Consider the following 26331-nt stretch of genomic DNA (forward strand, 5'->3'; position numbering starts at 1 on the left):
TGCCAAGAACACTTGCTCCTTGTGCTCTTTCTTGTCACAGACTGCAGCACAGCTGACTGTGAGACACCACATGCATCTGTCTAGGGCTCTCAATCATTCAACGGTGTTCACAAGCCCTGCGAGAGTAATCTGCAATCCACCCCTCTCCCTCCTGCCCTGGGACCCACACCTGCATCTCAGAAAAGAAACAGGAAGGGCAGAAAGAGCAGCCCGGGAAAGTTCCTCCATCCAAGCCTCGCGGGCTGTGCTCCATTCATCACTGACTTGAGTGAGCAACCTGGGCATATGCTGAGTGACAGCAGGGGACAGCCACGCCCCGTCTCCTCAATGTCCCCATCTGTACATGGGGGGGACAATGATCCTTCTTAGTGAGCTTCTGCGAGTGTTAAATAAAATAATGCACCTTACACACTTTGAACTCTAGGTTATCAAATATTACCAATAATAAAAATAAACAGGAAAAGCTGCCCATGAGTCTACCTTTCGGTTATAAGGCTATTACTGCACAAAGGTTAATTTGGAGTGAGTCCTAAATAATGGTTTCAATAGTTTCTCCATGGGCCCAATAAAAAATATACAGCCTCAGGCAAATGAGAAAGGCCATGACTTTCTCCCTAACTGCTGGACTGATCCTATTAAAGCGGCCAAGGGCGGGGTCATAGGACAGCTACTGAGCACCTAGAAAACCCAAAGGGGCAATCTCCCAACCACTCAAGAGCAAAACCGTGTCTTATAAACATGCTAACAAGCCAGAGATACCAGAAAAATCAGCCATGTCTGGAGCCAGAAAGCAGCAGAGCAGGGCCCTGGCCTGCCCTGTGCCACGCCCTTTCCCCTCTGAAGCCGGGTGCTTGGCAGTCTCAAGCTGCACCAATGTGGCCGCTGAAACCTCTGGCTCCATGGTGGCCCTCCTTCCACAGCTCTGGGGCAGGGGGCCAAGTGGAAGAGAGCGGGCCAAGCCAGCGGCACCTCCTCCTCCCTCCCCTCCCACCTCAGCACGAGGAGGACCCCGGCCCAGGCTGGGGAAGCCCCCAAACAGGCCTGCAAAGGTCTAATTGCCACACAGAGGCGGGGACTGGAATTTTCCTAAACGCTGCCGCTGCCAGAGTCAGGAAGGGGACACAAAGAGAGAGAGAAAGGAGGATTTCCAACTCATGTGCAAATCAGCAACCAGCCAGATCTTCACTCTTATGCAACCTACCCCTGAACAGATCAAGCACAGTAGGCCAGAGATCACAGGGGGTGGGCCACACGGAAGGAGGCAGCCACAGGACGAGGGACTGAGCCGCTGGCACTCTCTGAGACAGGCACCCGCTGGGAGACGTTACTCTTCCGTGCCCCTGGAGCAGGGACTACAGTGGACTGTGACAGCAGGACGGTCCACATGAGCACTCAAGGAAACCCAACATCTCCTTAAAAACAAGTATCTGCTTTTTACATTGCCATAAATTTGTCTCAGGCCGAGAGGTTAGGCTGCATTCAGCCAGATTCTACAGAAAGCAGCAGAACTGAGGCTGCAAATCACCCAAATGACACCTGGCATGGTTCACAGGTGTCCCATCCATACACTGAAGGCTACCACACAGCACGCAGCTCCCAGGGAGACCTGACAGAAGACGCTGCCCAAAGAAGGCAGAGCTGATGCCAGCGGCCGTCCACGAGGCCTGCTGCAGACGTCCCGAGCCTGCTGCTTCTAGCTTGTTTACACTCCTCCTGGCAATGTTGCCACAGCAGTATGCCTGCTCGCTCTCCCCCTCTCCCCACCCCCCAAAAAGTCATCCAAGTATCTTACCTCTGCAAACAGAGGAGAGATAATTGTAGATAAACACTGAGAGAAAGGCCTCTTTGGGATGTCTTTCATCTGGCGAGAGGGGGGAAAAAAAGGTCATTAGAAATAGTAACATTTACTGGTGATGATTCAATAAACTTCAGATCTAGACTATCAAAGCATAAGGGTGACTCTACCACCTCACTCTAAAACGTTTTCTGCTCGCTGTCATGTCTGAATAGGACTGTCTTTCACCAGACTACAAAGTTTAATTTGCAGTGACATGCAGAACCCGTGCAGTGGCAAACCAGAATCTGGATGCCACATGGAAAGAACCAGACGGCCAGGCAGCAGAACTCTGTGGGTACAGCTGGGTGAGACGCATCATTGCGCTATCTCTGAGGAAGTATTGTACTAATGACACCCTGGAAATGGAAATCAGATCGAAGGTGGCTATGACCAGCAGCTGTCATACAACAGAGGCTTATTTTCCACTTTCACAACCTCTATCTGAACACTTATCACCTGACCGCTTATCAAAGCAGGTCTGGCAGGATCACCAGGGACAGCCACTGGGCAACACTGCCTGAGAGAAACTACACACTGAGCTTCAAAAAGGTCCTAAAAGTACAGCTTTTCATGTGTTTAAACAGACATAAAGCCAATTAATCAAAATTAAGTTTTAAATAAGTACCAAAAGCAATACATTTATTATAAGTTCCTTAAATGAAACTCATCATAAAATTATGGTATGTTATGTGAGTAACCCCAATGTGCAAAACAGACACAGTCTGGTAAAGAGAGCTATGAAGTCAGTTCGTACTGACTTCACCCCCATCTAACTCCCATGAGGTGGACGACCCTGCCCACTCCCACAGTAACTTTACACAAAAGTGATTCAGAAATGTCGCTGACTGACAACAAATGTTAGAAATTCTAGTACAAGCAAATGTACCTTATTTCTTTCTAAATCTGATGGCTGAAGAGCTCCATTCTCAAGATTCTTGGGATCTTTTTCTCGGATTGTGAAGATCCAGTCCCCAGAGTCACTGCCTCCAGACGCTTGGCCATCTGTTTCCCTTAACACAAAAATCCAGACGAATTCCATCAATGTGCATGCACTGGCTCCAGGGGCTGAGATTCTCCAAGGGCAGGCCACATGGGGCCTCTGAATCCACGTCCCCGGCCTTCTCCACCCTCACCCCACCAGGCACGCCCCGTCCAGTCCCTCTGGGACTTCCAGAGCCTCCCCTGCCTCCTGCGTCACGGAAGAGAGAGCCCACGGGCATAAGGTGCCCGGGACTGCCCACCGTGCCAGAGCATCCACACCCTCCCTCCTCCTCCGCACATGGAAGAGGCGGCCGTCTCCTGGGAATGTCATCCCCGCTCCACTGAGAGCCCTGCTCCGGGCGTCCACTTCTCCCCAGCTGGCCCCTCCTCCAGCCATGCCCAGCTCTTGCAACGGTCCCGGGGTGCTCTCTACGCCTGCTGACTCCTTTTGTTGCCTTCCGCTCATTCAAACCCACCCGTGTCCCTCCGAGCGCCTCCACCCAGGCCCCGACCCCCCATTGCTGGCTAAGGGTGCCCTGTATGGGCCTCATCATGCCAGGCCCTCAGCAGCAGCAGTGGCGAAGGTCCCACGGGCGATCCCCGTGCCATAGCCACTGCACCTGCATCTCCTCACACCCCTGGGACCACACCCTGTCGTCCTGCTCTCGGCTGGCTTCGTGCTCATGCTAGTCTCCCAGGGGCTGTCGCAGGCCTGCGACTCTTCTCGCTCTGCACACATGCTCAGCAGCCATTCATTCTCATGGCTCAAAGGACCTTTCACAGAGCGGTGACCCCTCGATCTGTATCATCTGCCTACCGTCTTGCCTGAACGCCACACCCTGAAGCCATCTCCTCCTGGACGCTCCCTAAGACCCACGTCATATTCGGCTGATTGTGCCCCGTCACCTCAGCGCCACCTGCCATACTGCCAAAGCCCAGAACACATTCTCCTCCTTCAGCCGAGCCACATCCTGGCTCTCAAACCCTCTCTCCAATCTCTTCATCGCCATTGCTACCACCTCACCTGCAGCATCATTCATTACCTCAACAGCTCCGAGGTCAGCAGTCTCAACCCTGGCTTTAAAATGGAATCACTGGGGGACCTTGAAAAAACACTTTGGGTCTTGTCCCCAGAAACTGTCACTCAGCTGTCCTGGCCTGTGGACCTGGCTGAGGGCCAGCTTGCCCTTCTGGCCAGGATGTGCAGGGGCCCATGTGGGGGCACAGAAGAGTCCTCCGGGCTCGGACTTACAGACACTACACTGGCCCAGCCTCTCCCGTCTTCCCTCACATCAGAGCAGTCAAGCCAGCAGCCCTGTCCCCGCCACTGAAATGGCCCCAGACCCACTTCACCTCTGCAGCCTAGAGAATTCCTAGACGCTTAACCTGACACTTTTTAGTAAGTAACTTCCTGGCTCAGAGCTTTAACAACGCCAAGCATCTACCAGAACACAATATGGAATCACAAAAACATGCATTTATGTCTTTTCGAAAATATACTTAAAGCAGTTTCACCTGATCAGTGTTTGTAAAGCAGCAATTAGAATGAAGAGAAAAGAAACCAGGTTGAGATCTTCATGCACAGTTCTACCGCAGATTCTACTCAGAGAAACCCCACTGGCAACATCAAGAGGATGAACAGCTCCCTAATGGCTGTAACATGGGGTCGAACGCAAGAACCACCACCCACCTGGATTATCTAAAAACAAACAAAACACTAATCCCAAACAAGAAACTAGGGTCCTTTCAGGCTGCACAGCGCAGGCCAGCAACTTACGTGTCGGAGTCCCCAGAGCTGGAGTCGTCCTGGCTCTGCGCGGCCTTCCACCGCTTGTACCTGTCGATGAGCTCGGTCAGGTAGGAGGTCTTCTTCGCATTGCGTAGTATGAACTTGTGCTTCAGCAGCTCCTTGGCAGTGGGCCTCTGCACAGCCACCGCGCGCACACACACACACACACACACACACCAGAAATATGAGATGACGTCCATTCTTCATTCCACTGTACTCCACCCCAAACAACAGACTTCTGCCTCAAAATGTCAACCCACCACACTAATACCTGAAGATCGAAATCTATGCAAAGCTTTTTCTCTGCAGCTTACTCAAAGTCTAGTCCTTCAGCACCTCTGACTGAGACTCCATTGTACTGCGGTGGACATGACATTCCACTTCCAATGGGATCTTTAACAATCTGCAGGTAACCAGCCAACAAAAGCAAGAGAACTTTCCCCAGAAAAACGCACTTACATGGGAAATTTTACATAGAACTTCCCAGGGACCACTCAAGAAGCCTTATCTCCGGGCCGGCCCGGTGGCGCACTGGAGAGTGCGCTGCTTGGGAGCGCGGCGGCGCTCCCACCAAGGGTTAGGATCCCATGTGGAGACCGGTTCCCGCTCACTGGCTGAGCGCGGTGTGGGCGCAACACCGAGGGTTGCGATCCCGTTACCGGTCAGTAAAAAAAGAAAGAAAGAAAGAAGCCTTATCTCCTAGATTTATAACACTTTATGACAAATGTCGACAAGATAGAAAATACATGTTCTGTGTTGTTAACTTCCTATACTAATGTTTGTCTACACCCCCAAAAATAAGAAGATAAATACGTTAATTTAGAAACATCTAAAAGAAGCCAAGAGATAGCCTTGTCCCGCCTGACTGAAGAGTACCTGGCTTCTCCTAGACCTCAGCTTTCCAGATTCAGGAAGGCTCATTTCCCAGGCCTGCCCCTGGGATGCAGCCCAGGGCTTCTTCCATGCCCTGGACTCAGCACACTCTGGACTCAGCCAACTGCTCTGCCCCGACGGTGGCAAAGCCAATGAGAGGGAGCCCAAATTGGAACAGACGGTAGGAACACAGAGGAGTTAAGTGACGCTAAGTTCCCACTTACTCCAAATTATGAAAACTCTGTTAACAAAAGCCAGGCATGCTTCTCACATTCAAATCTGTGAGAAACCTGGGCCACTGCGGGGCGTCCTGCCTCCCTGTCCACGTGACTGTGAAACTCCAAGCATCTTAGAAGTGCTCAGATTCGATGCTCACATCCTTCTCCTCAGCAGGGGTAGAGCTGGGGGGACGAGCCAACACCAAAATACGTTTTCAAGGGGAAGATGTGCACACCCATGGATGCCGGTGTACTGCACCCAGAACACACAGACCACCACCTGCCACCACCACCCAATGCTGATGCAGTGGTCACATGATGACCTGGTGGTCTGGGCTGTGCCCCTGGAGGTGCTTAGGAAATGCTACATTCCTCGTTTACTTCCTTTACCAGAACTGGCACCATGTGAGAAAGCCATGAGAATGAATCACCCATTTTCAGGTAAGAGTTCATAAAAAGGGGCTCGGCCTGGCCTTCGGCTAAGTCTTCCAGAAAACTCAGAAATGCAACAAAGACATAGTGCTACATGAGAAAATGAGGTAAAGCCATGTAGTCATTACTGCTGTATGGCTCTGCCAGAGCCAATTAAACACAAAAGAAGAAAGGAAGGAAGGGGAGGAAACGGCAAGGTGGGTGGCTCATTTATATTTTTGTTTCCTAACACATGCCAAGTAGAAACTAAAAACATTTACTTTAAAGACATATTCAGCCATTATTTTTTCAGGCTAGCCTTTGCCATGACTAAAAATAGCATAATAGTTTGTAGCCTGATTTCCTCTATAAATATTAAAAATTTATGATTCCACATATAATATAGAGGAGAATATTCTTCTGGCTCAATGAGTTATGAGATGATAGAAAATCTAAATTAAGTAGAGTTTTAATCCTTATAAGATCAAATAATGATAAAAACATATTTAGAAAAAGAAAAATAAATAACGTCATGAAGACAGCTAATAACAGTGATTAGAGAAATCTCAACAGGATGCATCTAAACCAAGTCAAGCTACCCACAAAGAAATGCCCATTCTGACCCTTGGGAAACTTACAAAGCTCGGCTCCTTATTCAAACAGGCCTCCACAAACTCCTTGAGGGGTTTGCTATAGTTTCCTTCCAGCGTCGGTGGGTTGTTCTTTGGGATGAGGAATAAAACCTTCATGGGGTGCAGCTCAGAATGGGGTGGCTCCCCTTTTGCAAGTTCGATAGCTGTGATGCCCAGGGACCAGATGTCGGCCTGCAACAACAAAAGCATTTTCAGAGACACCCAGCAGGAACATGTTCAAATAAATATACTTAGGGAAAAAATGACAATACCTCTCACTGGACTTCTAGGTTTTGAAAAAGATCATTACTTTTAACCAATAAGAAAAAACATAAGCCCTCAGTATAATTTCAAAATAGACAACAACAGAAGATTTAAGATACCAAATGTCTTCTGCCTCTCTACTGCAGACAGCTGGTGGCACCCTTCCTACTGCACTTACTGCTGGAGGCTCAGGTATTCACTGCGTGGTCCCTGGAGTCATGGGACAGGTAACAGATTAGCAGTGGGGCGAGCTGGGAGTGGGGGTCTCCCTCAAGCATGCTTGGAACTAAGCACAGCTTTGCGGTCAAGAGCAGGCACCCCAGTCCCAGAGACTTGGGTTTAAATGGCAGTTCTACAGGCGAAGTCCTGTGATATCAGACAGGCTAGCTAACCTCTGAGCCTTGTTTCCCTCATCTGTAATATGAGAAGGGGGGGCGTGCATAGCACCCAGAATGCTAAAATCCTAATGTAATGCTCCACCATATACCTAGCAAGTAAATTTAATAGCTATTAACACTCTGCCATACAGGCTTTGTCTATTTGTTGCCATAGTATATTTTAAAGTTAATCACAGCCATCTTGACATTTTTCCCCTCAGTACTTCAGTACACCAACATAATGACTTTTTACTACGTGTGAACACCTAAAATTAATAATATCATGTAATAATTAAATTTTCTCAACTGTTCAAAAAAAAGACTTTCCATGGTTGGCTTATTTGAATCAGAATCCAAACAAGGTCCACACAATACAGTTGAGCATTAGGTCACCTAAGGCTCTTTTAATCCAGAACAGTCCACTCCCCAATCTCCACTGTGCCATCAACTTGAAGAACTAGTCCCAAATTCTGGATTTGTCTGATGGTTTCCTTCTGGTGTCATTTAATGTGTTTCTCTACCTCCCATGTTTCCTGTCAAACATCCTGGAGGTTAATTAAATCTAGAGGCTGTATTAGATTCATTGTTGGCAGGAATGAGTGGCCCTGCACCAGGGACTTGGTGTCCATCGGTCCGACGCCTCCTGCCCAGCACGTGCTGTGGGCACAACCAGATACATGAATGAATGGATCTTTGAACGTGTAACATAAATGCAAAGAGCAGGGCGGCTGGGAGACTTTGTCAGCAGCTGAAACTAATCCCAGAGAACAGGACAGAAGCTGAAAATGAAGCAGTCTACACAGGCTCAGAGGACGGGGTGGAGAACACACCTTCATCCCGTCCAGCTTCTCTGCTCTATTCCTTGTGCACTGTATATCCATCATTACTCCAAGAACTTAAGTCAGAACCTCATAAACCTCTCTCACACTCAATCCCCAGCAAGAAAACAGGGAGGCTGGAACATCGTTTAGGTGACCTCAGGACCCAGACATTTTTCAACCTTTGAGACCCTGGAGAGGACTCACTTGCCATGTTCCTGTGACCTTCGTAAGTACCAGAAATCCTCACGAGAAGCCCCCAGGACAGCAGCCCCTGTGACTGATGCCTACCGCTTATTCCATTTTCTTCTGTTCTCAGTGAAGACAGCAAGACCTGTCAGCAAGACTAGTTCTAAATCCTTTGTACTAAATTCTTATACTGAAGGGATCAGTCTAGAAAAACCAGTATTGCAAGAACAGAGGTGGCCACGATGAGCACATGCCAGGCTCACATGTGGCAGCGCTCCTTTACCCAATAGGCTTCTTTCTGGAATCTGACTCCACATCTGTCTGCCTGCTCCAGCCCTCCTGGATCTCATTAGAACTGCTGCTATTTGTTTGCAAAGCATGCTGCCTCCTGGCCTTTGTCCACATGGTCTCTGACAGGCCTCCAAGCACTTCTCGTGGTTCCACACACTCTGTAACTAGAAGGCCCAGGCAGATGACAGCCTCTACTGACAGTCTGCAGGGGACATGCCTGCACTGATTTCCCTCGAAGCCTGAGGACTTGCTTTAGGGCTCAGAACCGAACAATAAGCAGACAGGCAGCAGGCACCTGAGGAGCTGGCTCCTGCCTCCACATATGTGCATCGACTGAAAACTGGGAAACACCCTCCCAACCCTGGCATCGCTTGTCCTGCATCATCAAGATAAATCGTGGGCCAGCCTCCAGGCAGCCAAGCCTGATGGTCACCCATCTCCTCGGGACCCCTCTTAAGGCCCTCCAAAATCCAGCCTGGTGCCAGGTGTGTGTCTCCTGAGCTCTCACTGCCCTGCGTTCTCTCTCCATCCCTCCTGCACCTGGCTTAGTTTAGAATATTCCCTCTCCCTGGGGCTCCTACATGGCCTTTCTGCCTGCAGGGTCCCCCTCCTGACATCTAATAATACCCACTGACTACTCTGGAATCCTGAACTGGCACTTGAATAAAACCCAAAGCCACAAAAATACCCAAACTTGTTAAAATCTATTAATTCCACTCCTAGGACTCCATCCTAAATAAATTTTAGATTCAGAAAGTGGTGTATGCTACCCAAAATATTCAGTAACAGCATTACTTACACTCAACCTCAGGAGAATGGTTAAGCTGCGATGGCATGTTAACTTAATGCAGTATTATGCGCACAACAACAATGGCACTGATGGAGAATCTTACAGATAGAATTGAGTTTGTCTACTACTGGATCTAGGAAATATGGCATCAGATTTAGAGCATGCATCTGAATTTTAAAACTATGTGGGGAAAGGGCAGTCATCTTCAAAAAAGTGAAACTTGAGATATAAGAAGAGATCCATTTTTCTGCCATTTGGGAAAGGTATGAAATCACACATTAAGACACTACTGACAGAGAAAACAAATAGTAGTTTTTAGTATAGTCCCAAGTCAAATGTTACCAGGGCAGATGCTTTGAAATACAAGTACTGATTATGAGAAGATCTCTTCCTGTGTGGACACTTCTAGGTAGCATGCTCCTGAGTGACCACATGGAATTATTTGCTACTGATGATTTAGGACTCTTCTCAACAATGGGGGGAGGAAGAAACAATACAGAACATCCTAAATCTTCATGATATTATGTTAAAGTAAGCTGGCTACAAATCTGAAGATGCAACACAATTTAAGTAACATTAAAACAAAAGTATAGCAAATAATTCTAGAAGAAACCACAATCAACTCTCTATAATCAAGAGGAATAAGAAAACCATGGATAACCCTAAATCACAGTTATAACTTGTCAAAAGAAAAAGGGATTTAATACGAGCCATTCATTTATTTAGATGCAATACTTAGGAACACATTTTTAAGTGGCTTCTAGAGGTATAAAAGACGTTTATGAGCACTAAGTAGCAGTGCATGGTTGACCCGAGATGGCCTCCACATTATACATGCTAAAATAAAGCCCAGCTGTCTCCTAGCTTGCACCCTGCCCCACCTCCAGGGCTCCTCCCTTCCAGCCAGCAGAGACTCTGGGTGACTCCCAATTCCACAGGGAGAGAGCACGGAGGCCAGAGGGCTTGGCAAGCACACTGCAGCAAACAGGCTAAGCGTGCGGATTCCAGCAACCACCAGCGAGGTCCTCCATGTCTTCACTCATCTCTAACAATGTCATTTCTTTCCATCTATGCATCACCTACTTCCATTTTTCGCCAGGGTTAGATTGCAAATAGTTATTTCAGAGATGACCAAACACCAGAAAAACTGGGCTCAGGCTTGGGTGGCAGTTTACAGAGTACACATGTACTGCTTTTGAGGACAAAAAAGGGCAATTGATTTACAAGAGAATACTGACACTGGCCTCCTGGTGTCTGCAGGAAGTCATTTCAGTTACCAGGCAGGTCGATGTCTCCAGCCTCACCTCCTACCACATTCTTGACGGCAATCTACAATCCATACACAAAAGTCTCCTTTCCCAGCATCCTGTTCTTTGAGCACAATGGACTTGGTCTGAACATCCTTCCTCTCATCTTCGAGGATTGAAAAGCCCGCTGCCTGTGAAGCCATCCTCATCTCCTTCTGACATTCCCTCACTGGGCTCCCCTGGATTCCCAGCTTACCTGTCAGAGCATGTGACACTCAGTACTGCAACTACTCATTAAAAATGTAAATTATTTAGCACAGCACCAGGCACAACTACCACCCAATAGTTGACTGACTGAATGAATGAAAAGGACATGAAACAGCAACAATGTCTATCCAAGTCCAATCCATTTGGAACCTTATAAAGAGAAAATCATAACAACCTTACAAAGAGGAAACAAAAAATAGTTCTTCAGCCAAGATCCTGCTCTAGTTTGAAACCAAAGGCTTCTTGGCAGGAGAAAAGAGTTATCTCCCTTGGCACCATCTCCAAAGTTTAGGGACCTCTTAAAACAAACTAAATTTCCCTAAATCAGTATAAAAATGTTAATAATAACAAAGGTTAAGACATATTGGCAATCAGGACTTAGTGCTTAGAGTAAGCATTGAGACTGGCATAAGCCCTGTGAGTGCAAACACACTGGGAACACCTGAGCAGCCCAGACAAATGACAAGGAATCACAGAAACTGGTTCAAAGGTTACTCCGTTAAAGAAGGTTCTAGACATATACAGAAAATGAAGGTTAGGTTCCATTTAGCTCAGTGAGATGAAGATACCAGCGAGGTAGGTGCACTCCACTCCTTCTCCCAGCCCACTCTTCCTCAGGATCGGCATGTACCCGAGATGGAGCTGCTGGGTGCACTTTCATAACTGCTGGAGCAGAACACCAACACCCCCAGGCATCAGGTCTTTATCTGTAATGCAGAAACTGGCAGGGAAATGTCCACAAGCACATGCCAGCAGGAACAGAAGGGAGAACTGGAAAGAAGCTGAAGGAGTGCACACAGCAGGAGACAGAGCAGCACAGCTGGTGAGAGCACCTCCAGAGCATCAGAGCCGCTGGCCCAGAGCCTCACTTAATGGGGGGCAGGGGCCTTACCCCTGAAACCCCACTCCTGATAACCTCAGTACAATACAGAGACAGACATCACCCTGATCTGTACTCTCCAAGCCTTCTGAATCAACAAACCTGGAAAGTCAATAATTTCCAGTTAAGAACTGCTGGGTATGAGCCAAGCAAATGAAAGAACTAGCTTTTGACACAAACCAGAGTAAAAGGTAAAGAAGTAAAAGGCTGATTTAAAAAAAAAAGTGTGGCATTTTCTCACGCTATCTCATCCTTAACCCAGCATGCATTCCCCTGTGTGAGCGTCTTTTCATCTTAAACGCCATCTCCCAATCAGATAAGATCCCTCTGACCTTGATGAGAGCTCCAGGAAGAAGGCCGGCAAAGCCAATGCCTGGAAAGGCCCTGCACGAGGGAGAAAGATGGAGAGGGTGCCCGGGCCATCAGGACAGCACCCGCAGGAACACTGCGAAGCGAGCAGCGACAGCAGAACTGAGCACACAGGCGGGTCCTGAGAGGCAGGCACCAGGGCGGATCAGTGAGTTTACCACAGAGACCAAGAAGACAATGATCAGTGTGGTGTAAGCAGATGAGTTAGAAACATGAATTCAAGTCTAAGCCCTACCAAAATCTGGACATATGAACTTTGATAAATGGGCCTCAGCTTAAAATAAAAGAGGATGGACTAAACACATAAGTTTCTGTCAAGTTCTCAAATCACATGACTCCAGCAAAAGTGGCTGCAGAGATTGGAAGTAGCCCTGGAGGTAACCCATCAAGCACAGGGTACAACCACCAACAGTCACACCAAGACCAGCAGCTCTGTAATCCTGGGGAGGGTGAAAGTCTACTAATTGGTTACTGGCCAGTGGCTGCCAAGGCAACCAGGATGCCTGCGGAAGTCACAGCCACCACTACCATTCAAAAGTGACAGAGCCAGGTCCTCCTCTCCCGTGCTGGAACCGGGCACACCTGAGATTTCAGCTAGAACGTCATACAATGGGGACCATAGGTCCCAGGGGAGTTACCCATCCTATGTTTCATGTTCTGGATTTAACAAGGTGGGAAGTCTGAGGAATTCTGAGAGGATGTCCATTTAAAGAAAGACAGTGTTTGACCTGTAAATGTATCTGAGTTCAATATTTGCTCAGAAATTTTTGGCTCAGGAAAGCTAATTCTCTGCAGATCATGGAGTTTTTACTGTGTACAGGCCACTGAAAAGAGCAGACTTCAGGAAATGGAAGTTAAATCAGAGATACAGGAGCAGAGTCCCTAGGATTTTCAGTCTATACTAAAAGGTTTAACAAAATTGAAGGGCAACAGGGAAGAAAATACAGGAAAAACTAGGAGAACATAACATCACAAGTAAAAGCAGCTGGGAGAAAGGATTACGATTTTGTCTTAAATTGATAAGGAGCCTCCCAGAATAAGGATCCTAATTAAGAACTGAAAATAATATGTTAGGAAGAATCTGTAGCAATCACTAAATGCACTGCTCTTTCCTGATTCCGCTCTTACATTTCTAAGGACTCTCTCTGTTTCTCTTGTGGGAAATGAGAAATGTCCCTTAAAAGTTGTAGAGTTCTGTCCAAGGCCTTTCCAGAGGCCACTCCACTTGGGTTTCAATCTCACCTGCGCACAGCTTCCCGACCCCTCCCCCACCCCCCGCAGACTCTCCCCTCCACACCTCACCACCGTGGTCCTCCTGTCCCTCCACATCCACCTTCAAACACATACCACCACCAAACATACAATGTCTAAGCTAAAACACAAACACCACAGTAATTGTGGGCTGAGTAAATAAAGGGTATCAAATGATGCAGCAGGAGAAAGAAAAAAGTTTATAATCAAGGTTGGTGATGGAGTTTAGATGTGTTGTCCCCACCAAAACTCATGTGGAAATCTGAACCCCAATGTGGCAGTGTTGGGAGTTGAGTCATGGGGGCAGAACCCTCATGAATGGATTAATGCTGTCCCTAGGTGAGGGGATTAATGAGTGAGTTCTCGCTCTATTAGTTCCCGTGAGAGCTGGTTGTTTAAAAGACCCTGGCACCACCACCTCTCTCTCTCTCTCTCTCTCTTGCTTCCTCTCTCGCCATGTGATCTGCTTGTACCTGCCGGCTGCCTGCCACTTTCCACCATGAGTAGAAGCAGCCTGAGGCCCGTGCCAGATGCAGCTGTCCCAGAATCATGAACCAATAAACCTCTGTCCTTTATAAATTACCCAGTTTCAGGTATTTCTGTTATAGTGACACAAACAGACTAAAACAGTTGAAGAATTACATTTACAACCTACTTCACATTACCCACTTCATTCCAATTAGAAAAGCTATATAAGATTAATGAACAAAGGCAGAAACCCCCCAGACCCAGTGCACGTACAGCACAGGCCCTTACCTTGGAGTCGTAGGCTGACTGTTTGATGACCTCGGGTGCCATCCAGAAAGGAGTGCCCACGAAGGTGTTCCTTTTTATCTGGGTATCTGTCAGCTGGCCCGCTACTCCAAAATCAGCCAGCTTCACCTCTCCATGTTCAGAGAGCAGAACGTTGGCAGCTGCAAAAGAAAGCGAAGCATGCCACCTGACATCGTCACCATACCGCCCTCACCACTGTCATTCTGGAAGAGTGCGTTCTCTCCCAACTAGACCACGTGCCCAAGAAGAGGCATGAAGGTCTACGCTTTTTGTCAGACCCCCTCCAAGCCAGGCAAGTTGAAGGTGCAGGACAACCCCCCTTAAGAAGACAAGTGCCGTTTAACTCTACCACGCCAGGAATCTTAAAGGAATAAAAACAAGATGTGCTCTTACCTTTAATATCTCTGTGGATTTTCTTCTCTGAATGTAGATAATCAAGTCCTTTCAGTATTTCTCTTAATATAGTAGCAATCTGAGTTTCATCTAAAGGACCAGGTTCTAACTAACAAGAAAAATAAATTATTAAAGTTACTTAAATAGTTAACTTATATGTAGTTTGAGAGAATAAATCAGAGACAATATCCATGTTAAATGGACAGGAATAATTAAAATCAAAAAAGTCCTTCACTTAAAACTGATATATATATATATTTTTTTAATTTTTATTTTGTCGATATACAATGTGGTTGATTATTGTGGCCCATCACCGAAACCTCCCTCCCTCCACCCTCTCCTCCCTCCCACCCAACAATGTCCTTTCTGTTTGCTTGTTGTACCAACTTCAAGGAGTTGTAGTTGTTTTATCTTCTCCCCACCTCGTTTTTTTTTTTTGTGTGTGTGTGTGTGTGTGTGTGTGTGAATTTATTTATTTATTTTTAGCTCCCACCAATAAGTGAGAACATGTGATATTTCTCTTTCTGTGCCTGACTCGTTTCACTTAATATAATTCTCTCAAGGTCCATCCATGTTGTTGCAAATGGCAGTATTTCATTCGTTAAAACTGATATTTTGACCAAACAAAACGAATCTATCAAAGGACCAAGGAAAAAAACAAAGAAACAGAGAAAGTAACTTTCCTGAATGAAGCAAAGCCAGCTGGGAATCAAAGTCATGCCAAGGAGAAGCCCCTGGTGGGCTCTACCCGTGGCCTGCAAGCTGACCTGCAAGGCCCCTCTGGCCATGGCAGGATGGGGCACAGCAGGGTCCCTGTGGAAGATTTCAGTCCAGGAAACAAAAAGCCCTCACCATGCGTGCTAGGACAAAGAGCACCCAGATGTGTCCTAATGTCTTTGGTTATCTTACTAGATACCCCTGGTAACTAAATCCACAAGTGGTCAAAGAGCATATTCCCATTTAAAAAGAAAAGCACAAATTAGGTTGAGAGTTCAATTCGGAGAGTAAGTCCGCCAGGGGATTCACTCATACTAATAATCACATAAATTACATCAGCAAAACAACCTAACAGTCCCTAAAAGACTAATAACAGAAGCATCGAAAGAGGGGCCGAGTCTAATAATGTAGACCAGTTTCTCCGGAGTGATGGTGCTCCGTATCACGCTTGCAGACGGGACAGTGGATGCCATCATAACCCTACTTCACACCCTTAGCCAACAGGAAGGCACGACCCTGTCACGTTCACCAAAGGCAGCTAAGATACTCCTCTGACTGGTGTTCTCCCATTTCTTGGGCAGATCCTGACGGTTCTCCTTGTGTGTCTCGGTGCCTTCAGTGGGATGCCCTGCTTGACATCCCGAGGCTTGGGGACCAGCACTGCTTCTGGTTCATCCGAGCAGGCTTCCTGCCCATCACAGGCTACCCGGGCCTCACTACAACACCCAGAGCGGGGGCCCTTCCCAGGCCACCTTTCCCAACACTCGGCCTTTCCAGGTCACGGGTAGGACGCACTGGGCAGGACATGAAAGGACATGTGGGCCACGCCGCACCCCAACTCTCCCCCACTCTCTGCACACACAGATGCCAGAGCAGGCTCTGCTCACTTTTGGTTTGACCTCATATTCTATCCTCAGATAACCAAATTGCTTGGGCCCACCAGCCTGCCAGGAATTATCCCAAATTCTAATTAAGATGTTGTCCAAAAATTACCTCAGACTAAAACAGTATGATGCACACTCTATTCCACAGAACCTAACTTTTCCCAGGTCATTTGACCAAGAGTCTTATTTTTCAAGAAACACGCACTAAACCACTGATCCCAAGAACACAGTTTGCAACACCCTGCCTCCTGTTAAGTCTGCTCTCTCCATATCTGCTTCTCAGTGTTCACAGAATATAGACATTATAGTGTTCAAAATGAGGAACACACTCTTCTCCCATCACCGGGGGACAGGGGAGGAGGACAGATGCCGGAGTGCACTCTGGTGACAGCACAGCATGGAGTCACCAGCGGTCCGGGCCTCGCTGCAGCACGTGGGGCCATTTCCTCCTCCGCAAGTCTCTCCCCAAGCAGATCATCAGTCACGTTTGGCGAGACTTGGCCTTAACCACCCCCCCCCTTCCATTATCCTCCCTTCCATTACCAACTCTCTGGAAAGAAACAGCAGAGCAGCCTGGTGTCATTACCAACGGGAGATAAGAAAAAAAGAAAAAAAGAACTGAGGAAAATGAATTGGAAATCTTCCCCTGGATAATTAAGAGCTGGCTCTGTGATTGATACAAGCCTGGTTATGCCCTTCTAAATCTGGCCGGAACACCATCCACCACTAATTTATATGCCTGTGGAGGACACTGGGCAGGGGAGAAAAGAGACAGACTCTATTTACTTGGGGGAAACTCTGGGCATCAAAATTCACGATGGAAGAATGCTCTCCCCCACCCCACAGAGCTCATTTGTGGGTCAGACCAGGCTGAGCCAAGTCCTCTGAGGCATAGACAAGCACTCCCATCACTGCCATTTCTAGCAGCACTAAGAGGTATAAGAAGAAAACTGCAAGAAAATAATGTAGACTACCTCCCACCTATAGGTAACTTCTAACTTCCCCTCACCATGTCCTTTGTGGACTATCAATAGGGCACATGGCTGCCCAAAGAGACCACACTTGCAGGCTCTGCAGCAGCAAGCTGTGGCCGTATGACTAAGCTCTCGCCAGTGGAACGCAAGAAGACGTGACACATGCCCCTCCTGGTCATGGTAGCTGGAGAGGACAGTGGCTCGAGACCGCGTGCAGGAAGTGGCAGTACAGACGGTAGAGCCCTCCACCGAGGCAGTCCCTGACGACCACGTGGAGCAGAGCCCACTGCCCTACACGTGGAGGAGAAAGCCCTTTCTATCTTGCCTGAGCCTGTCCTGGGGCCGCTATGACAGCAGCTTGGCCTAGGAGTTAATGAATATGCCATCTCATTTCTTTAAAATTATGTGGTGTATTCACTTTTAAGTTTATCAATCAACTCTATCTAGGTAGTATAGTTTCTTCTTAATTAGACTCCAAGGCTGTCCCCCTGGATTCTCCAATAACACTGATTTTCAATCAGCTGAAGCCTTTCGGTCCCAGGCCCTCTGTTGCTAACCCTCACCCCAACTCTCCCAGTTCACCTGGCCCTGCTGTTTTCTCTCAGCACCTCCCAAAGTGCCATGAGAAGGCTATTTTCCCCATGAGTGGGACGTTCTCCTGTTGGGTCCTTGGCAGTAACCTCCACTGGCTAGCACAGTGCCTGACACACAGTGGCACACAAGCATCTTCCAATTGAAAAATGGCTTCACACACTAAGTTACAAAAATCTACTGCACTGTAAGTTATAATGTCCTGAGCTGCCTGATACTTATTATGCTCTCCTAAGTGGCACCCTAGAGGCAGCTGGAACTTGAGAGATTATTGACACAAGTGGGTTTCAAACTATATTCCAAAGAACCCAGTGTTTCCTCAGTGTGGCCTTGGGGATCCTACAAACATTTACAGTTATTATTTGATTTTCTTAAAAACAAAAACCAAAAAACAGGTTGAGCACACTCAAATATATGCATTCAAAATAATAATGCACCTATTTTATATTCATGGTTCTTACTAAGCTATGTTGTCTCTCTATTCTTCACGATAGATCCCAAATGTGCATTTTTTGCAAGTCAAAAAGGATGCAGGACCATCAAAGAGGGGGAGAGAGCTCCTAAGGGACACCTCCCCTCTACCAGCATCGTTCACCTTCTGCCAGTGAGGGGCAAGAGAACTGGGTGGTCCATCCACGGGACACCATCTCAACAATTCACAGAAGTAGACCTGGGTTAGTCCCAAACTTGAAGGAACAGAGCCCTTTCGCTGCGTCGTTCATTTTGTCTGATACTCGTGGCCCAGGATTTATTTATATGCCGTGTTGTAGTAGAAAAAGATTAGGATTCTCAACTTGGTCTTGAGGCCAACTGATCTTTAACCTGGGGCAAAGTCACTTCCCTCTCTAGGTGCCACCTCAGAACCTGTGAACTGGAAAGGGGATCACATTCTCAGTTCTCCTCAGCTCTGAAGCTAGTCGCTAGCACCTCGACAGGGCTTGGTGGAGTGGATGTGAGAAAGAAAGGCCTGGCACCAAGAAGATTTCCCCACCCAGCTCAAAAAACACCCCCAACTGGGGGAACATGCCGGCAATCTACATCTCTGCCCCACGCCCCAGCCTGGAGCTTCCACTAGGAACCTCAATTCTAGAGTTAAAAGTAAGCCCCCAAAATTCACTATCAGACATACTCAAAAGGCAATCCTGGGTGAAGGAGGGTGGCCACCTGCCTGTCCCAGGCTAAGGTGTCACTGGGATGCAATGGGAGGAATTAAACTAATGTCTCCTAGCCTGAGTAACATGGTCTGATAACGATGTAGAGTGAGAAAGGCAGAACAGAAAACCTCACGACGCTGTAATTCAAACTGTATAAAACACACACGCTCAGGGCCGAGAACAGGGAGGCCTGTAGAAAGTGAGCTGTGGATCTCTGAGCAGACTGAAACCCTGCGAATCTTCATTCCTGAGTGCATGAGAAGAGATGAATCTAGAGAGAAGACGGTGAAGAAAGGGCCAGCGACAGCCTCATGCTCTGGAGAACCACAGTACGTGCTCCCTGAACAAGACCCACAGTCACCTTTCCCCCCACAGGCCCTCACGCATGGTGCCCCCTACAAAGTCACACACAAACTATCAGCACAGTGCCTGTCAACAGAGACAGTATACAAAAGCAAGTTGGAAGCTCACAATGAAATGGCCCTCAAATCCATTTATTCAGCTATATGGTATCAAATTTTATGCTCGACAATATTTTGGTTTTTAACACCTTTTATAAACATGTAACAGACCCTCTCAAAATAAGCCTAATAGTATTCAACATTCAACATACCCCATAATTAAAATATGTCCTCTTTTGTAAGGGATTGGGGTGAGCAAATAGGAAAGGGATAGAAGATGGAGGTGGGGGCCAGCACGGGGCCAAGCCTGGCTCTGCTGCTAACTGGGATGCCTGGTCTTGGGTAGCCCCCAGGACTAGGGACATCCCAAAAGGCATGCTTGTTTCTTGTCACCAGAGCTATTTATATGCAAGGTGTACGGTGGTTTGCTGGGATTCTCACACTATACGGGACTTTTTTTTTTTTAAGTGGAGTGTTCTATGCTTCCTTCCAACTGTAATGTCTAAAATTCCACAGACTTTAATTCAAAGCTCCAAAGAAAATTACCACCAAATAAATTAAATTACTGTATCATTAAGAATGAATACACTAAAGCATTTAGAGACTAAAATTGCTGCTTTGAAGGACTAAATGTTGGGAGGGGAAAAAAGTCCCTGCAAAGAACTTTATATATGCCACAAATGAAATTCACTTAAGATAACTGTGAATCTAATTATACAAAATGAGGTAATTTTGTACATTCCTGAAGTATTTCCCAAAAGAATGAAAAAATGAAAAGCTTTTTGTGTAATGTGTACATTCAGAGAAAAGAATCAAAGCAAGTCATAAAATTATCCAGCTGTTTTATTGTACTTTTGTTTTAATATAATTGTTTATACCATATTAAATTTTTCTTGAAATCTTCCTTTTTAACACCATTTTGATCAACTGATTTTACAGTTTCTAACAGTATGTAATTTGCTAAATTAGGTACATTAGCCTTCTATGGATATATATAGTTTTAGAAGTTCACCTTCTAAAAAAACTACCAATTGCTCCTATTACTGGGAGAAACAAATTTTCTCTTGAGGGGGGTTTCTTTCCTTACTGAATAAAATCTGTGTAGGCTACAACTACTAACAAACACGGCTTCCTTCGGCTCTTGCTGGCCAGCAGTGAAAACCACAGACCCATTATCCTGACAACTTTCTATGTGGCGAAACCCCCTCCAATGCTACAACAAGATCCTGCTTGTCTTTGCAATCAACAGTTGTCCAGTTCTTTAGGAGGGTTAGCATAAAGTGCTGAATACACTGATTTTACTGCATAACCACAGTGGGAGTGAGATGCTGAGTGTCAAAGAACTGTGTGAATTCTTTAAACTTTTTTTTTTTTTTTTTTTTTTTGCATATACTGTGTTTTAGGGACTCCTTAAGCCATGCCTATGATATACGGGTCACTTGTGAGCATTCCATCACAGCCCAACAGGAAATGAGGTTTACACAAGCAAAAGGCACACTGCCTTTAAAGCCGCCCTCCATCCAGCTTCCACTATATTCTGTGTGGACAGGTGACCGTGAATGGCACTCAAGGGAGAGTCCAGAGAAGGAGACGATGCTGGTGCCGGCCAGCTCCAGCACAAACGCGGCCTGAGCATCAGCAAGCGGCCACATGGAGGCGTGTACTCGTCGGCCTGTCCACTGTCCCGACATCTGACATCAGACCTCAGTAAACACAAATCAAAAATATATACTTACTTTGGAAGCTAAGTTAAAATCTGAATTATGAGACAATGTTGGGGTATCAATTCTACAAAAGTTAACAGAAACAGTTTGGAAAATAAGCTAACAAACTGTTCTCAGGTAAGATAATTCCAGGCAGAATCCTTCCCTGCATAATACTTACTAGATCTAGTGCAGAGCCTCCACCAAGATATTCCATTATTATCCACAATTTAGTGTCCTGCAAAAACAAAAAAGGAGGGAATTATTTTTAAAACAAATAAAAACATTAAAAAAAATTATTTTAACTAATCGAAGAATACGTTTTGCTATTATTTTGGAACTAGAAACTTTTATAGACATGATCAGCAAGGAAAGCACATGAATGTGAGCTCTGTGCAGCAAAGCCCAACGTGCAGTGAAACTCTGCTCCCACCCCGGAGGGAGCTGGGGAGGTCGCTCAGGGGCCCTGCAGCAGACTCCTCTAGCGGGCGTGTCCCAGACCTTCTGACCCAGAATCTCGGAAGGACAACCAAGAGCATTTCCAACACCCCCAAACACTTCTGTGCTCTCCCCTTCAGGGCACTTTCCAGAACAGCAGGCCCCGGCCTAACACTTGTGCTGTCTTTTCAGCCCTGCTCGCCACAGTGCCCAACTGTGTCTGTTTCCGTCGTCTCTTCTGAAGATCCTCAGCCGTATAACTTCCAACACAAATCCCAAAGTGCTAACTCCTTTGAAAACAAACCAGCAAACATCCCCACCTGCTTCTTCGAGGGAGGTAGTTGGTGGGGTGCTCGGGAACACTAGGGCTTGTGGATGAGCCAGCCAGGGTTTGGACCCTGGCTCCCCCTTTACAACCTGAGGGCCCCGAAGTTGGAGTGCTGAGCAAAGTGCCTGACCCACAGCAGGCAACCAAGAAATGATGGCCATGTGTATATCCCGTCACAGTGCTGGTGGGGTCATGGGTGCGCTGACACTGGCATGTGTAACTACATACTCTATACTCTATGGTAGCATCTGTATGCATCAAAAGAAAAAAAAAGCAAAACAAACTTCCGAGGCTCTTTGGTCCCTTCAGGACAGATACCGAGGAAGCCCCTGTGCAGTTCTCACACACTGACACTGAGCGACCTTGCTCTTCTGGAGTGTGTCTCCATTTCCCAGGCTTTCTGCTTCTGCAGTTTCCTCAAGTCAGGAAAATGCTTCACCTGCTTTCCTTTCCCATGCCCTAGCAAACTTTATTTTAGCATCTAGTGGTCTGATTTTTATCTCAGATTTTCTTCTCTGTATTTTTCACCTATAACAGCAAACTAAAGTGCCCAGGGACAGCACCCCACATGTTAAGCAAATGTTAACTCTGGTCCTCTGTAACCAAGGAAAGGTAGCTTATGTCAACTGTATCTTCCACTTAGGGAGACACTGAAGCATGTGCTGAATGTGTAAAATAAATTCCTCTGAAAACAAACGAATTTCTGCCACCTGGAGTTAATTCTAAGATAGTCCAAATAAACAGTTCAAGTTTTAATGTACGTAAAACACCTTCTCCGGCTTGTAAACACCCTTGATTACTAACATAACAAAGGCAGTCCTGGTCTAGGTTTGAAAAGGCACTGAAGCCTTGAATGATGTTTGAGATCCACCTCATAGGTATAAAATGTTGCTCATTCAGTAACCATGTCAGAACCACTATGGGTGCCTCCTTGCAAAGACTCACTTATCCCCTGGTTCTGAAGGAAACTTCCTATCACAAAGAGCATCCTTCAGCCTTCCTTTCCTTTCCCAGACATGCTCAGGTGCAGATTTCCTAATACCTGCTCACTGGTGAGTGTGTGTGCTGCTCCTCCCAGGCATGCCAAAAGCATCTCATCTGCTGGGTAGGAACAGACTATTCCAGAGAAACACCAGTATCTTTCTGAATGACACGGGAAAAGTAAGTTGTCTTCTCCCAAGGGGCCTTGGAACTTTCACATTTCTACTCCCACTCCCTTTCCAGTGGCTGCTGTTTGACTCAGCTCCTTTTATTTTCTGGGAAGTAAGCTTGTTCCCAGCAAGATAAAGCTCAGACAGGGAGGCCCCCTCCCCTGTCTCCTCTCTCCGTGGCAGCTAGCTGTGCGATAGGACACCCTGGGAAATGGTCTTTTGCTGACTTAGGGGACTGAGTATCCTGAAACAGCAAGATACAAGTGACCATACCCTCATCCACTGTCATTACAAAGCCCCACCCTCCTCCAGTTCGCTGTGCTCTTCAGAAATCTACCTAGCAAGGCAGGTAACTACCTACCTACCAAGGAAACAAGATGACCTTTAACCGCACTGCTGCTTCCTTCTAAGGGAGTCCTAACAAGATGCAGTGACCCATTTTCCTGGGGCGTGTAAGCAGGAGCAGAACAACTAAATGCTTTCTGGCTCAAAGGCTAATAATGCCCTATCATCTCTCACGATGAAGGCTTCCCTCCTGGGAGGAAGATGAGAAAGGCCAGCCTGCCCACTGCTACCCAGCTTGCTCCTTGTTGCAGACACACTGGGGTGGCAACATTGCTGCCAGTCCCAGGGTGCTGCTCCTGACATACCTTGGCCAGGCCCCATGACTAGCCTACTGCTTGATTTGTGTCCCCGGAGCCACCAGCAGCAACAGCCTGGGACTGGAAACACTATCTCTGTGGATTCCACCATCAGCTAAACTTGCTTTTCAGCCTGCTGTATGTGCAATCATCCTAGACACTGAAAGGCGGCCCAGCCCGGGAAACTGGACAAAGCCCTCTGGACATAGGAGCGAAGCAGGGACAGCGGCTTCGCCACTGCCTGGAGCCCCTGCTCTCCCCACCAAGTCCCAACTCGCACACTCTGCTCTGCCCATGTGCCATGGCCATCAACCACGAAAGAACAACAGCTGGCAACGAACAACTAATAAGTGAAGGACCACGGTCTCCTCCTTCCTCCCTCACATGGAAATAGGGGGAAGAGCGAGGCAGCTGGGGCAGGGGGTCACAAGCAAACATCCCTGCCTCAGAGGGCACATCCTATCCTCCTGCAGAGAACACTGGTGCTGCCACTCACCCCCACCTCCTAGTGCCCACAGTGACCCAACCACTACTGAGAAGCAGGCCCTCAGGGCTTTCCTTCCCCGCGCCAATCCATCGCTCTGTACGCTGTGATTCTCTGCTCCTTCTGGTCTGTGTCCCAAGGTCTGGGCTGAAGCTGTGGGCCCTGCTTTTTTCCTCCCCTTCCTACCAGAATTCCTGAACCATAAGCCAGCTGCTGGGTGCAAAGAGTAAAGCATGGCCACCTCGCTGTTCAGATTAGCACAGGGATGCTGTGGACATTAGGGAAAGCAGGGACAGAGCAAAGGGCAGACCTTAGTCCCTTCTGGTGCTGACACACACTGAAGCACTGCACCTCAAAGGCAGGACAGATACACATTCAACACACACACCAGCTAAGGTCCCTGAAACCTGCCATCAGTCATGAACCCAAATAATCACTGCTACCACCAGCAGCCCTCAAATTCCGTGTTCAGAAGGGAGTTCGCGGACACGCCAGGAAGCGAGGACGGACTCTGAGGCTGCAGGCGGGGGCTGCCCGTGCACTGCAGGGTGTTTAGGAGCATCCCTGGCTTTACACATGCCCCAGTTCCCATAACCGAAAATGTCTCTAAACATTGCCAATGTCCCCTGGGGGTCAAAATCACCTCCAGTTGAGAACCACTGAACTCCATGGATCAGCATCAACAAGCCTCAAGTGGTTACTAGACCAGAAGCGCCATCCAGTGATGATCTCCGTATTCTCAGCAAAGACAGTCTTACACAAACGCTGAAACTCCAGCTGGAAGACCACCACTAACCCACCGGGAGACCTCAGGCGAGTCACTAAAAGCCCATAAGCTCTGGATTCCTCGTCTATAAAAACAGGGTAATGAGACCTGTGCTTTGAACCTCACAGTTCAAGAGACAATAAAACGAGATAATGAATGTGAAAGCACTTTGCAAAGTTCACGGAACTAAACAAATGCAAAGTGTTATTAGCTTTATCAACAGCATCCCCCATAAATGCCTTGAAATAACCTAGTAAACGAAAATAACCCAATGAATGACACTAGATAGTTTGAGCAAAATGAAATCTGGAGCAATGACTCCCCCGCATTCCTCGCCGGAAGCCCTAAGGCAGGAGGATCTGAGGAGGAAGGCCAGGCCAGGCCTGTTCTTAGGGAAGGACCAGGCACTGTCACTGCCCACATGAAATATCACTCACTGCCCCCACAAAACCTTCCAAATCGTGACTGGCGAGGCATTCATTCCCCATAAAAATAAACCAGCAGGCTTCAAAACAAAAAGGAATTTAGTCAGAATAATTTCATTCTTTAAATAACCTCAAACAGTGCAAGTTACAAATGACCTTGTTATATAATTTTCTCATAAGGGAAATAAAATATTTATTCAATAAATAAATTCAGGAGTCAAAATTTAAAAGGTGCCAGAGCGTATACAGTGAGAAGTTTCCCTCCCACCCTTGGCACCCAATTTCTTAGCCACCCCAAGTTATCATCATGTCCTAAGTAACAATCGGAGAAATGTTTTATGTATATACAAAGCAAATACCTATAAAATCTTTCCTTCCTTTTACCCAAATGGCAGCATTCCACACACACTGTTACACACCCTGCTTCTGACTTGAACTTTCTTTTTTTTTTTTTCCTTTTTGTTTTTTTTTCGTGACCGGCAACGGATTGCAACCCTCAGTGTCGCGCCCGTACCGGACCGGGACCGGCAACGGGATCGCAACCCTCGGTGTTGCTCCCGCACCTCGCTCAGCCAGTGAGCGGCCGGTCTGTATGTGGGATCCGAACCCTCGGCGGGAGCGCCGCCGCGCTTCCCAAGCGGCGCACTGTAGCAGTGCGCCACCGGGCCGGCCCTGACTTGAACTTTCTTAGAGAGCATCCATGTCCATCCATTAAGGACGTCCTCAACCATTTTTTTTTTTTTTTTTTTTTTTTTAAAACCATAACAAGCCTACATCCTCTTGTCAACATTAGGTTGTTTCCATTCTTCTACTATCGTGAGCCACAGGTCAACGAAGAACCTCACACCTGGGCCATTTTGCCAGGTTCCAGAAGTAGAACTGCTGGGTCAAGAGATCCACTTGAATTTTAACATATACTGACAAGTTACTCCCCAAAGAGGGTGCCCCATCCTGCCTCCAGCAATGACAAGAGTGCTAATTTCCCCTCTGCTTTGCCAACACCATGTAATCACAGTTTGGGGG

General features: G+C 47.2%; 1 protein-coding gene across 3 annotated transcripts in view; it reads right to left on the minus strand.

Annotated features, from left to right (window-relative positions):
- The window catches only part of STK24 (serine/threonine kinase 24), a 108801-nt gene that overhangs the window by 6135 nt on the left and 76335 nt on the right, over positions 1–26331 (minus strand). For all 3 annotated transcript variants that reach the window (XM_008578398.1, XM_008578390.1, XM_008578406.1), the window contains exons 3-9: positions 21257–21313; positions 14652–14760; positions 14241–14398; positions 6748–6933; positions 4596–4741; positions 2724–2847; positions 1793–1861 (exon numbers count right to left, since the gene is read on the minus strand). In XM_008578398.1, the coding sequence (XP_008576620.1) occupies positions 1793–1861; positions 2724–2847; positions 4596–4741; positions 6748–6933; positions 14241–14398; positions 14652–14760; positions 21257–21313 (849 nt within the window). The remainder of the gene's footprint in view (positions 1–1792; positions 1862–2723; positions 2848–4595; positions 4742–6747; positions 6934–14240; positions 14399–14651; positions 14761–21256; positions 21314–26331) is intronic.

This window comes from Galeopterus variegatus, unplaced genomic scaffold (genome assembly GCF_000696425.1).
Source record: "Galeopterus variegatus unplaced genomic scaffold, G_variegatus-3.0.2 Scaffold74, whole genome shotgun sequence".
Taxonomy (NCBI): Eukaryota; Metazoa; Chordata; class Mammalia; order Dermoptera; family Cynocephalidae; genus Galeopterus; species Galeopterus variegatus.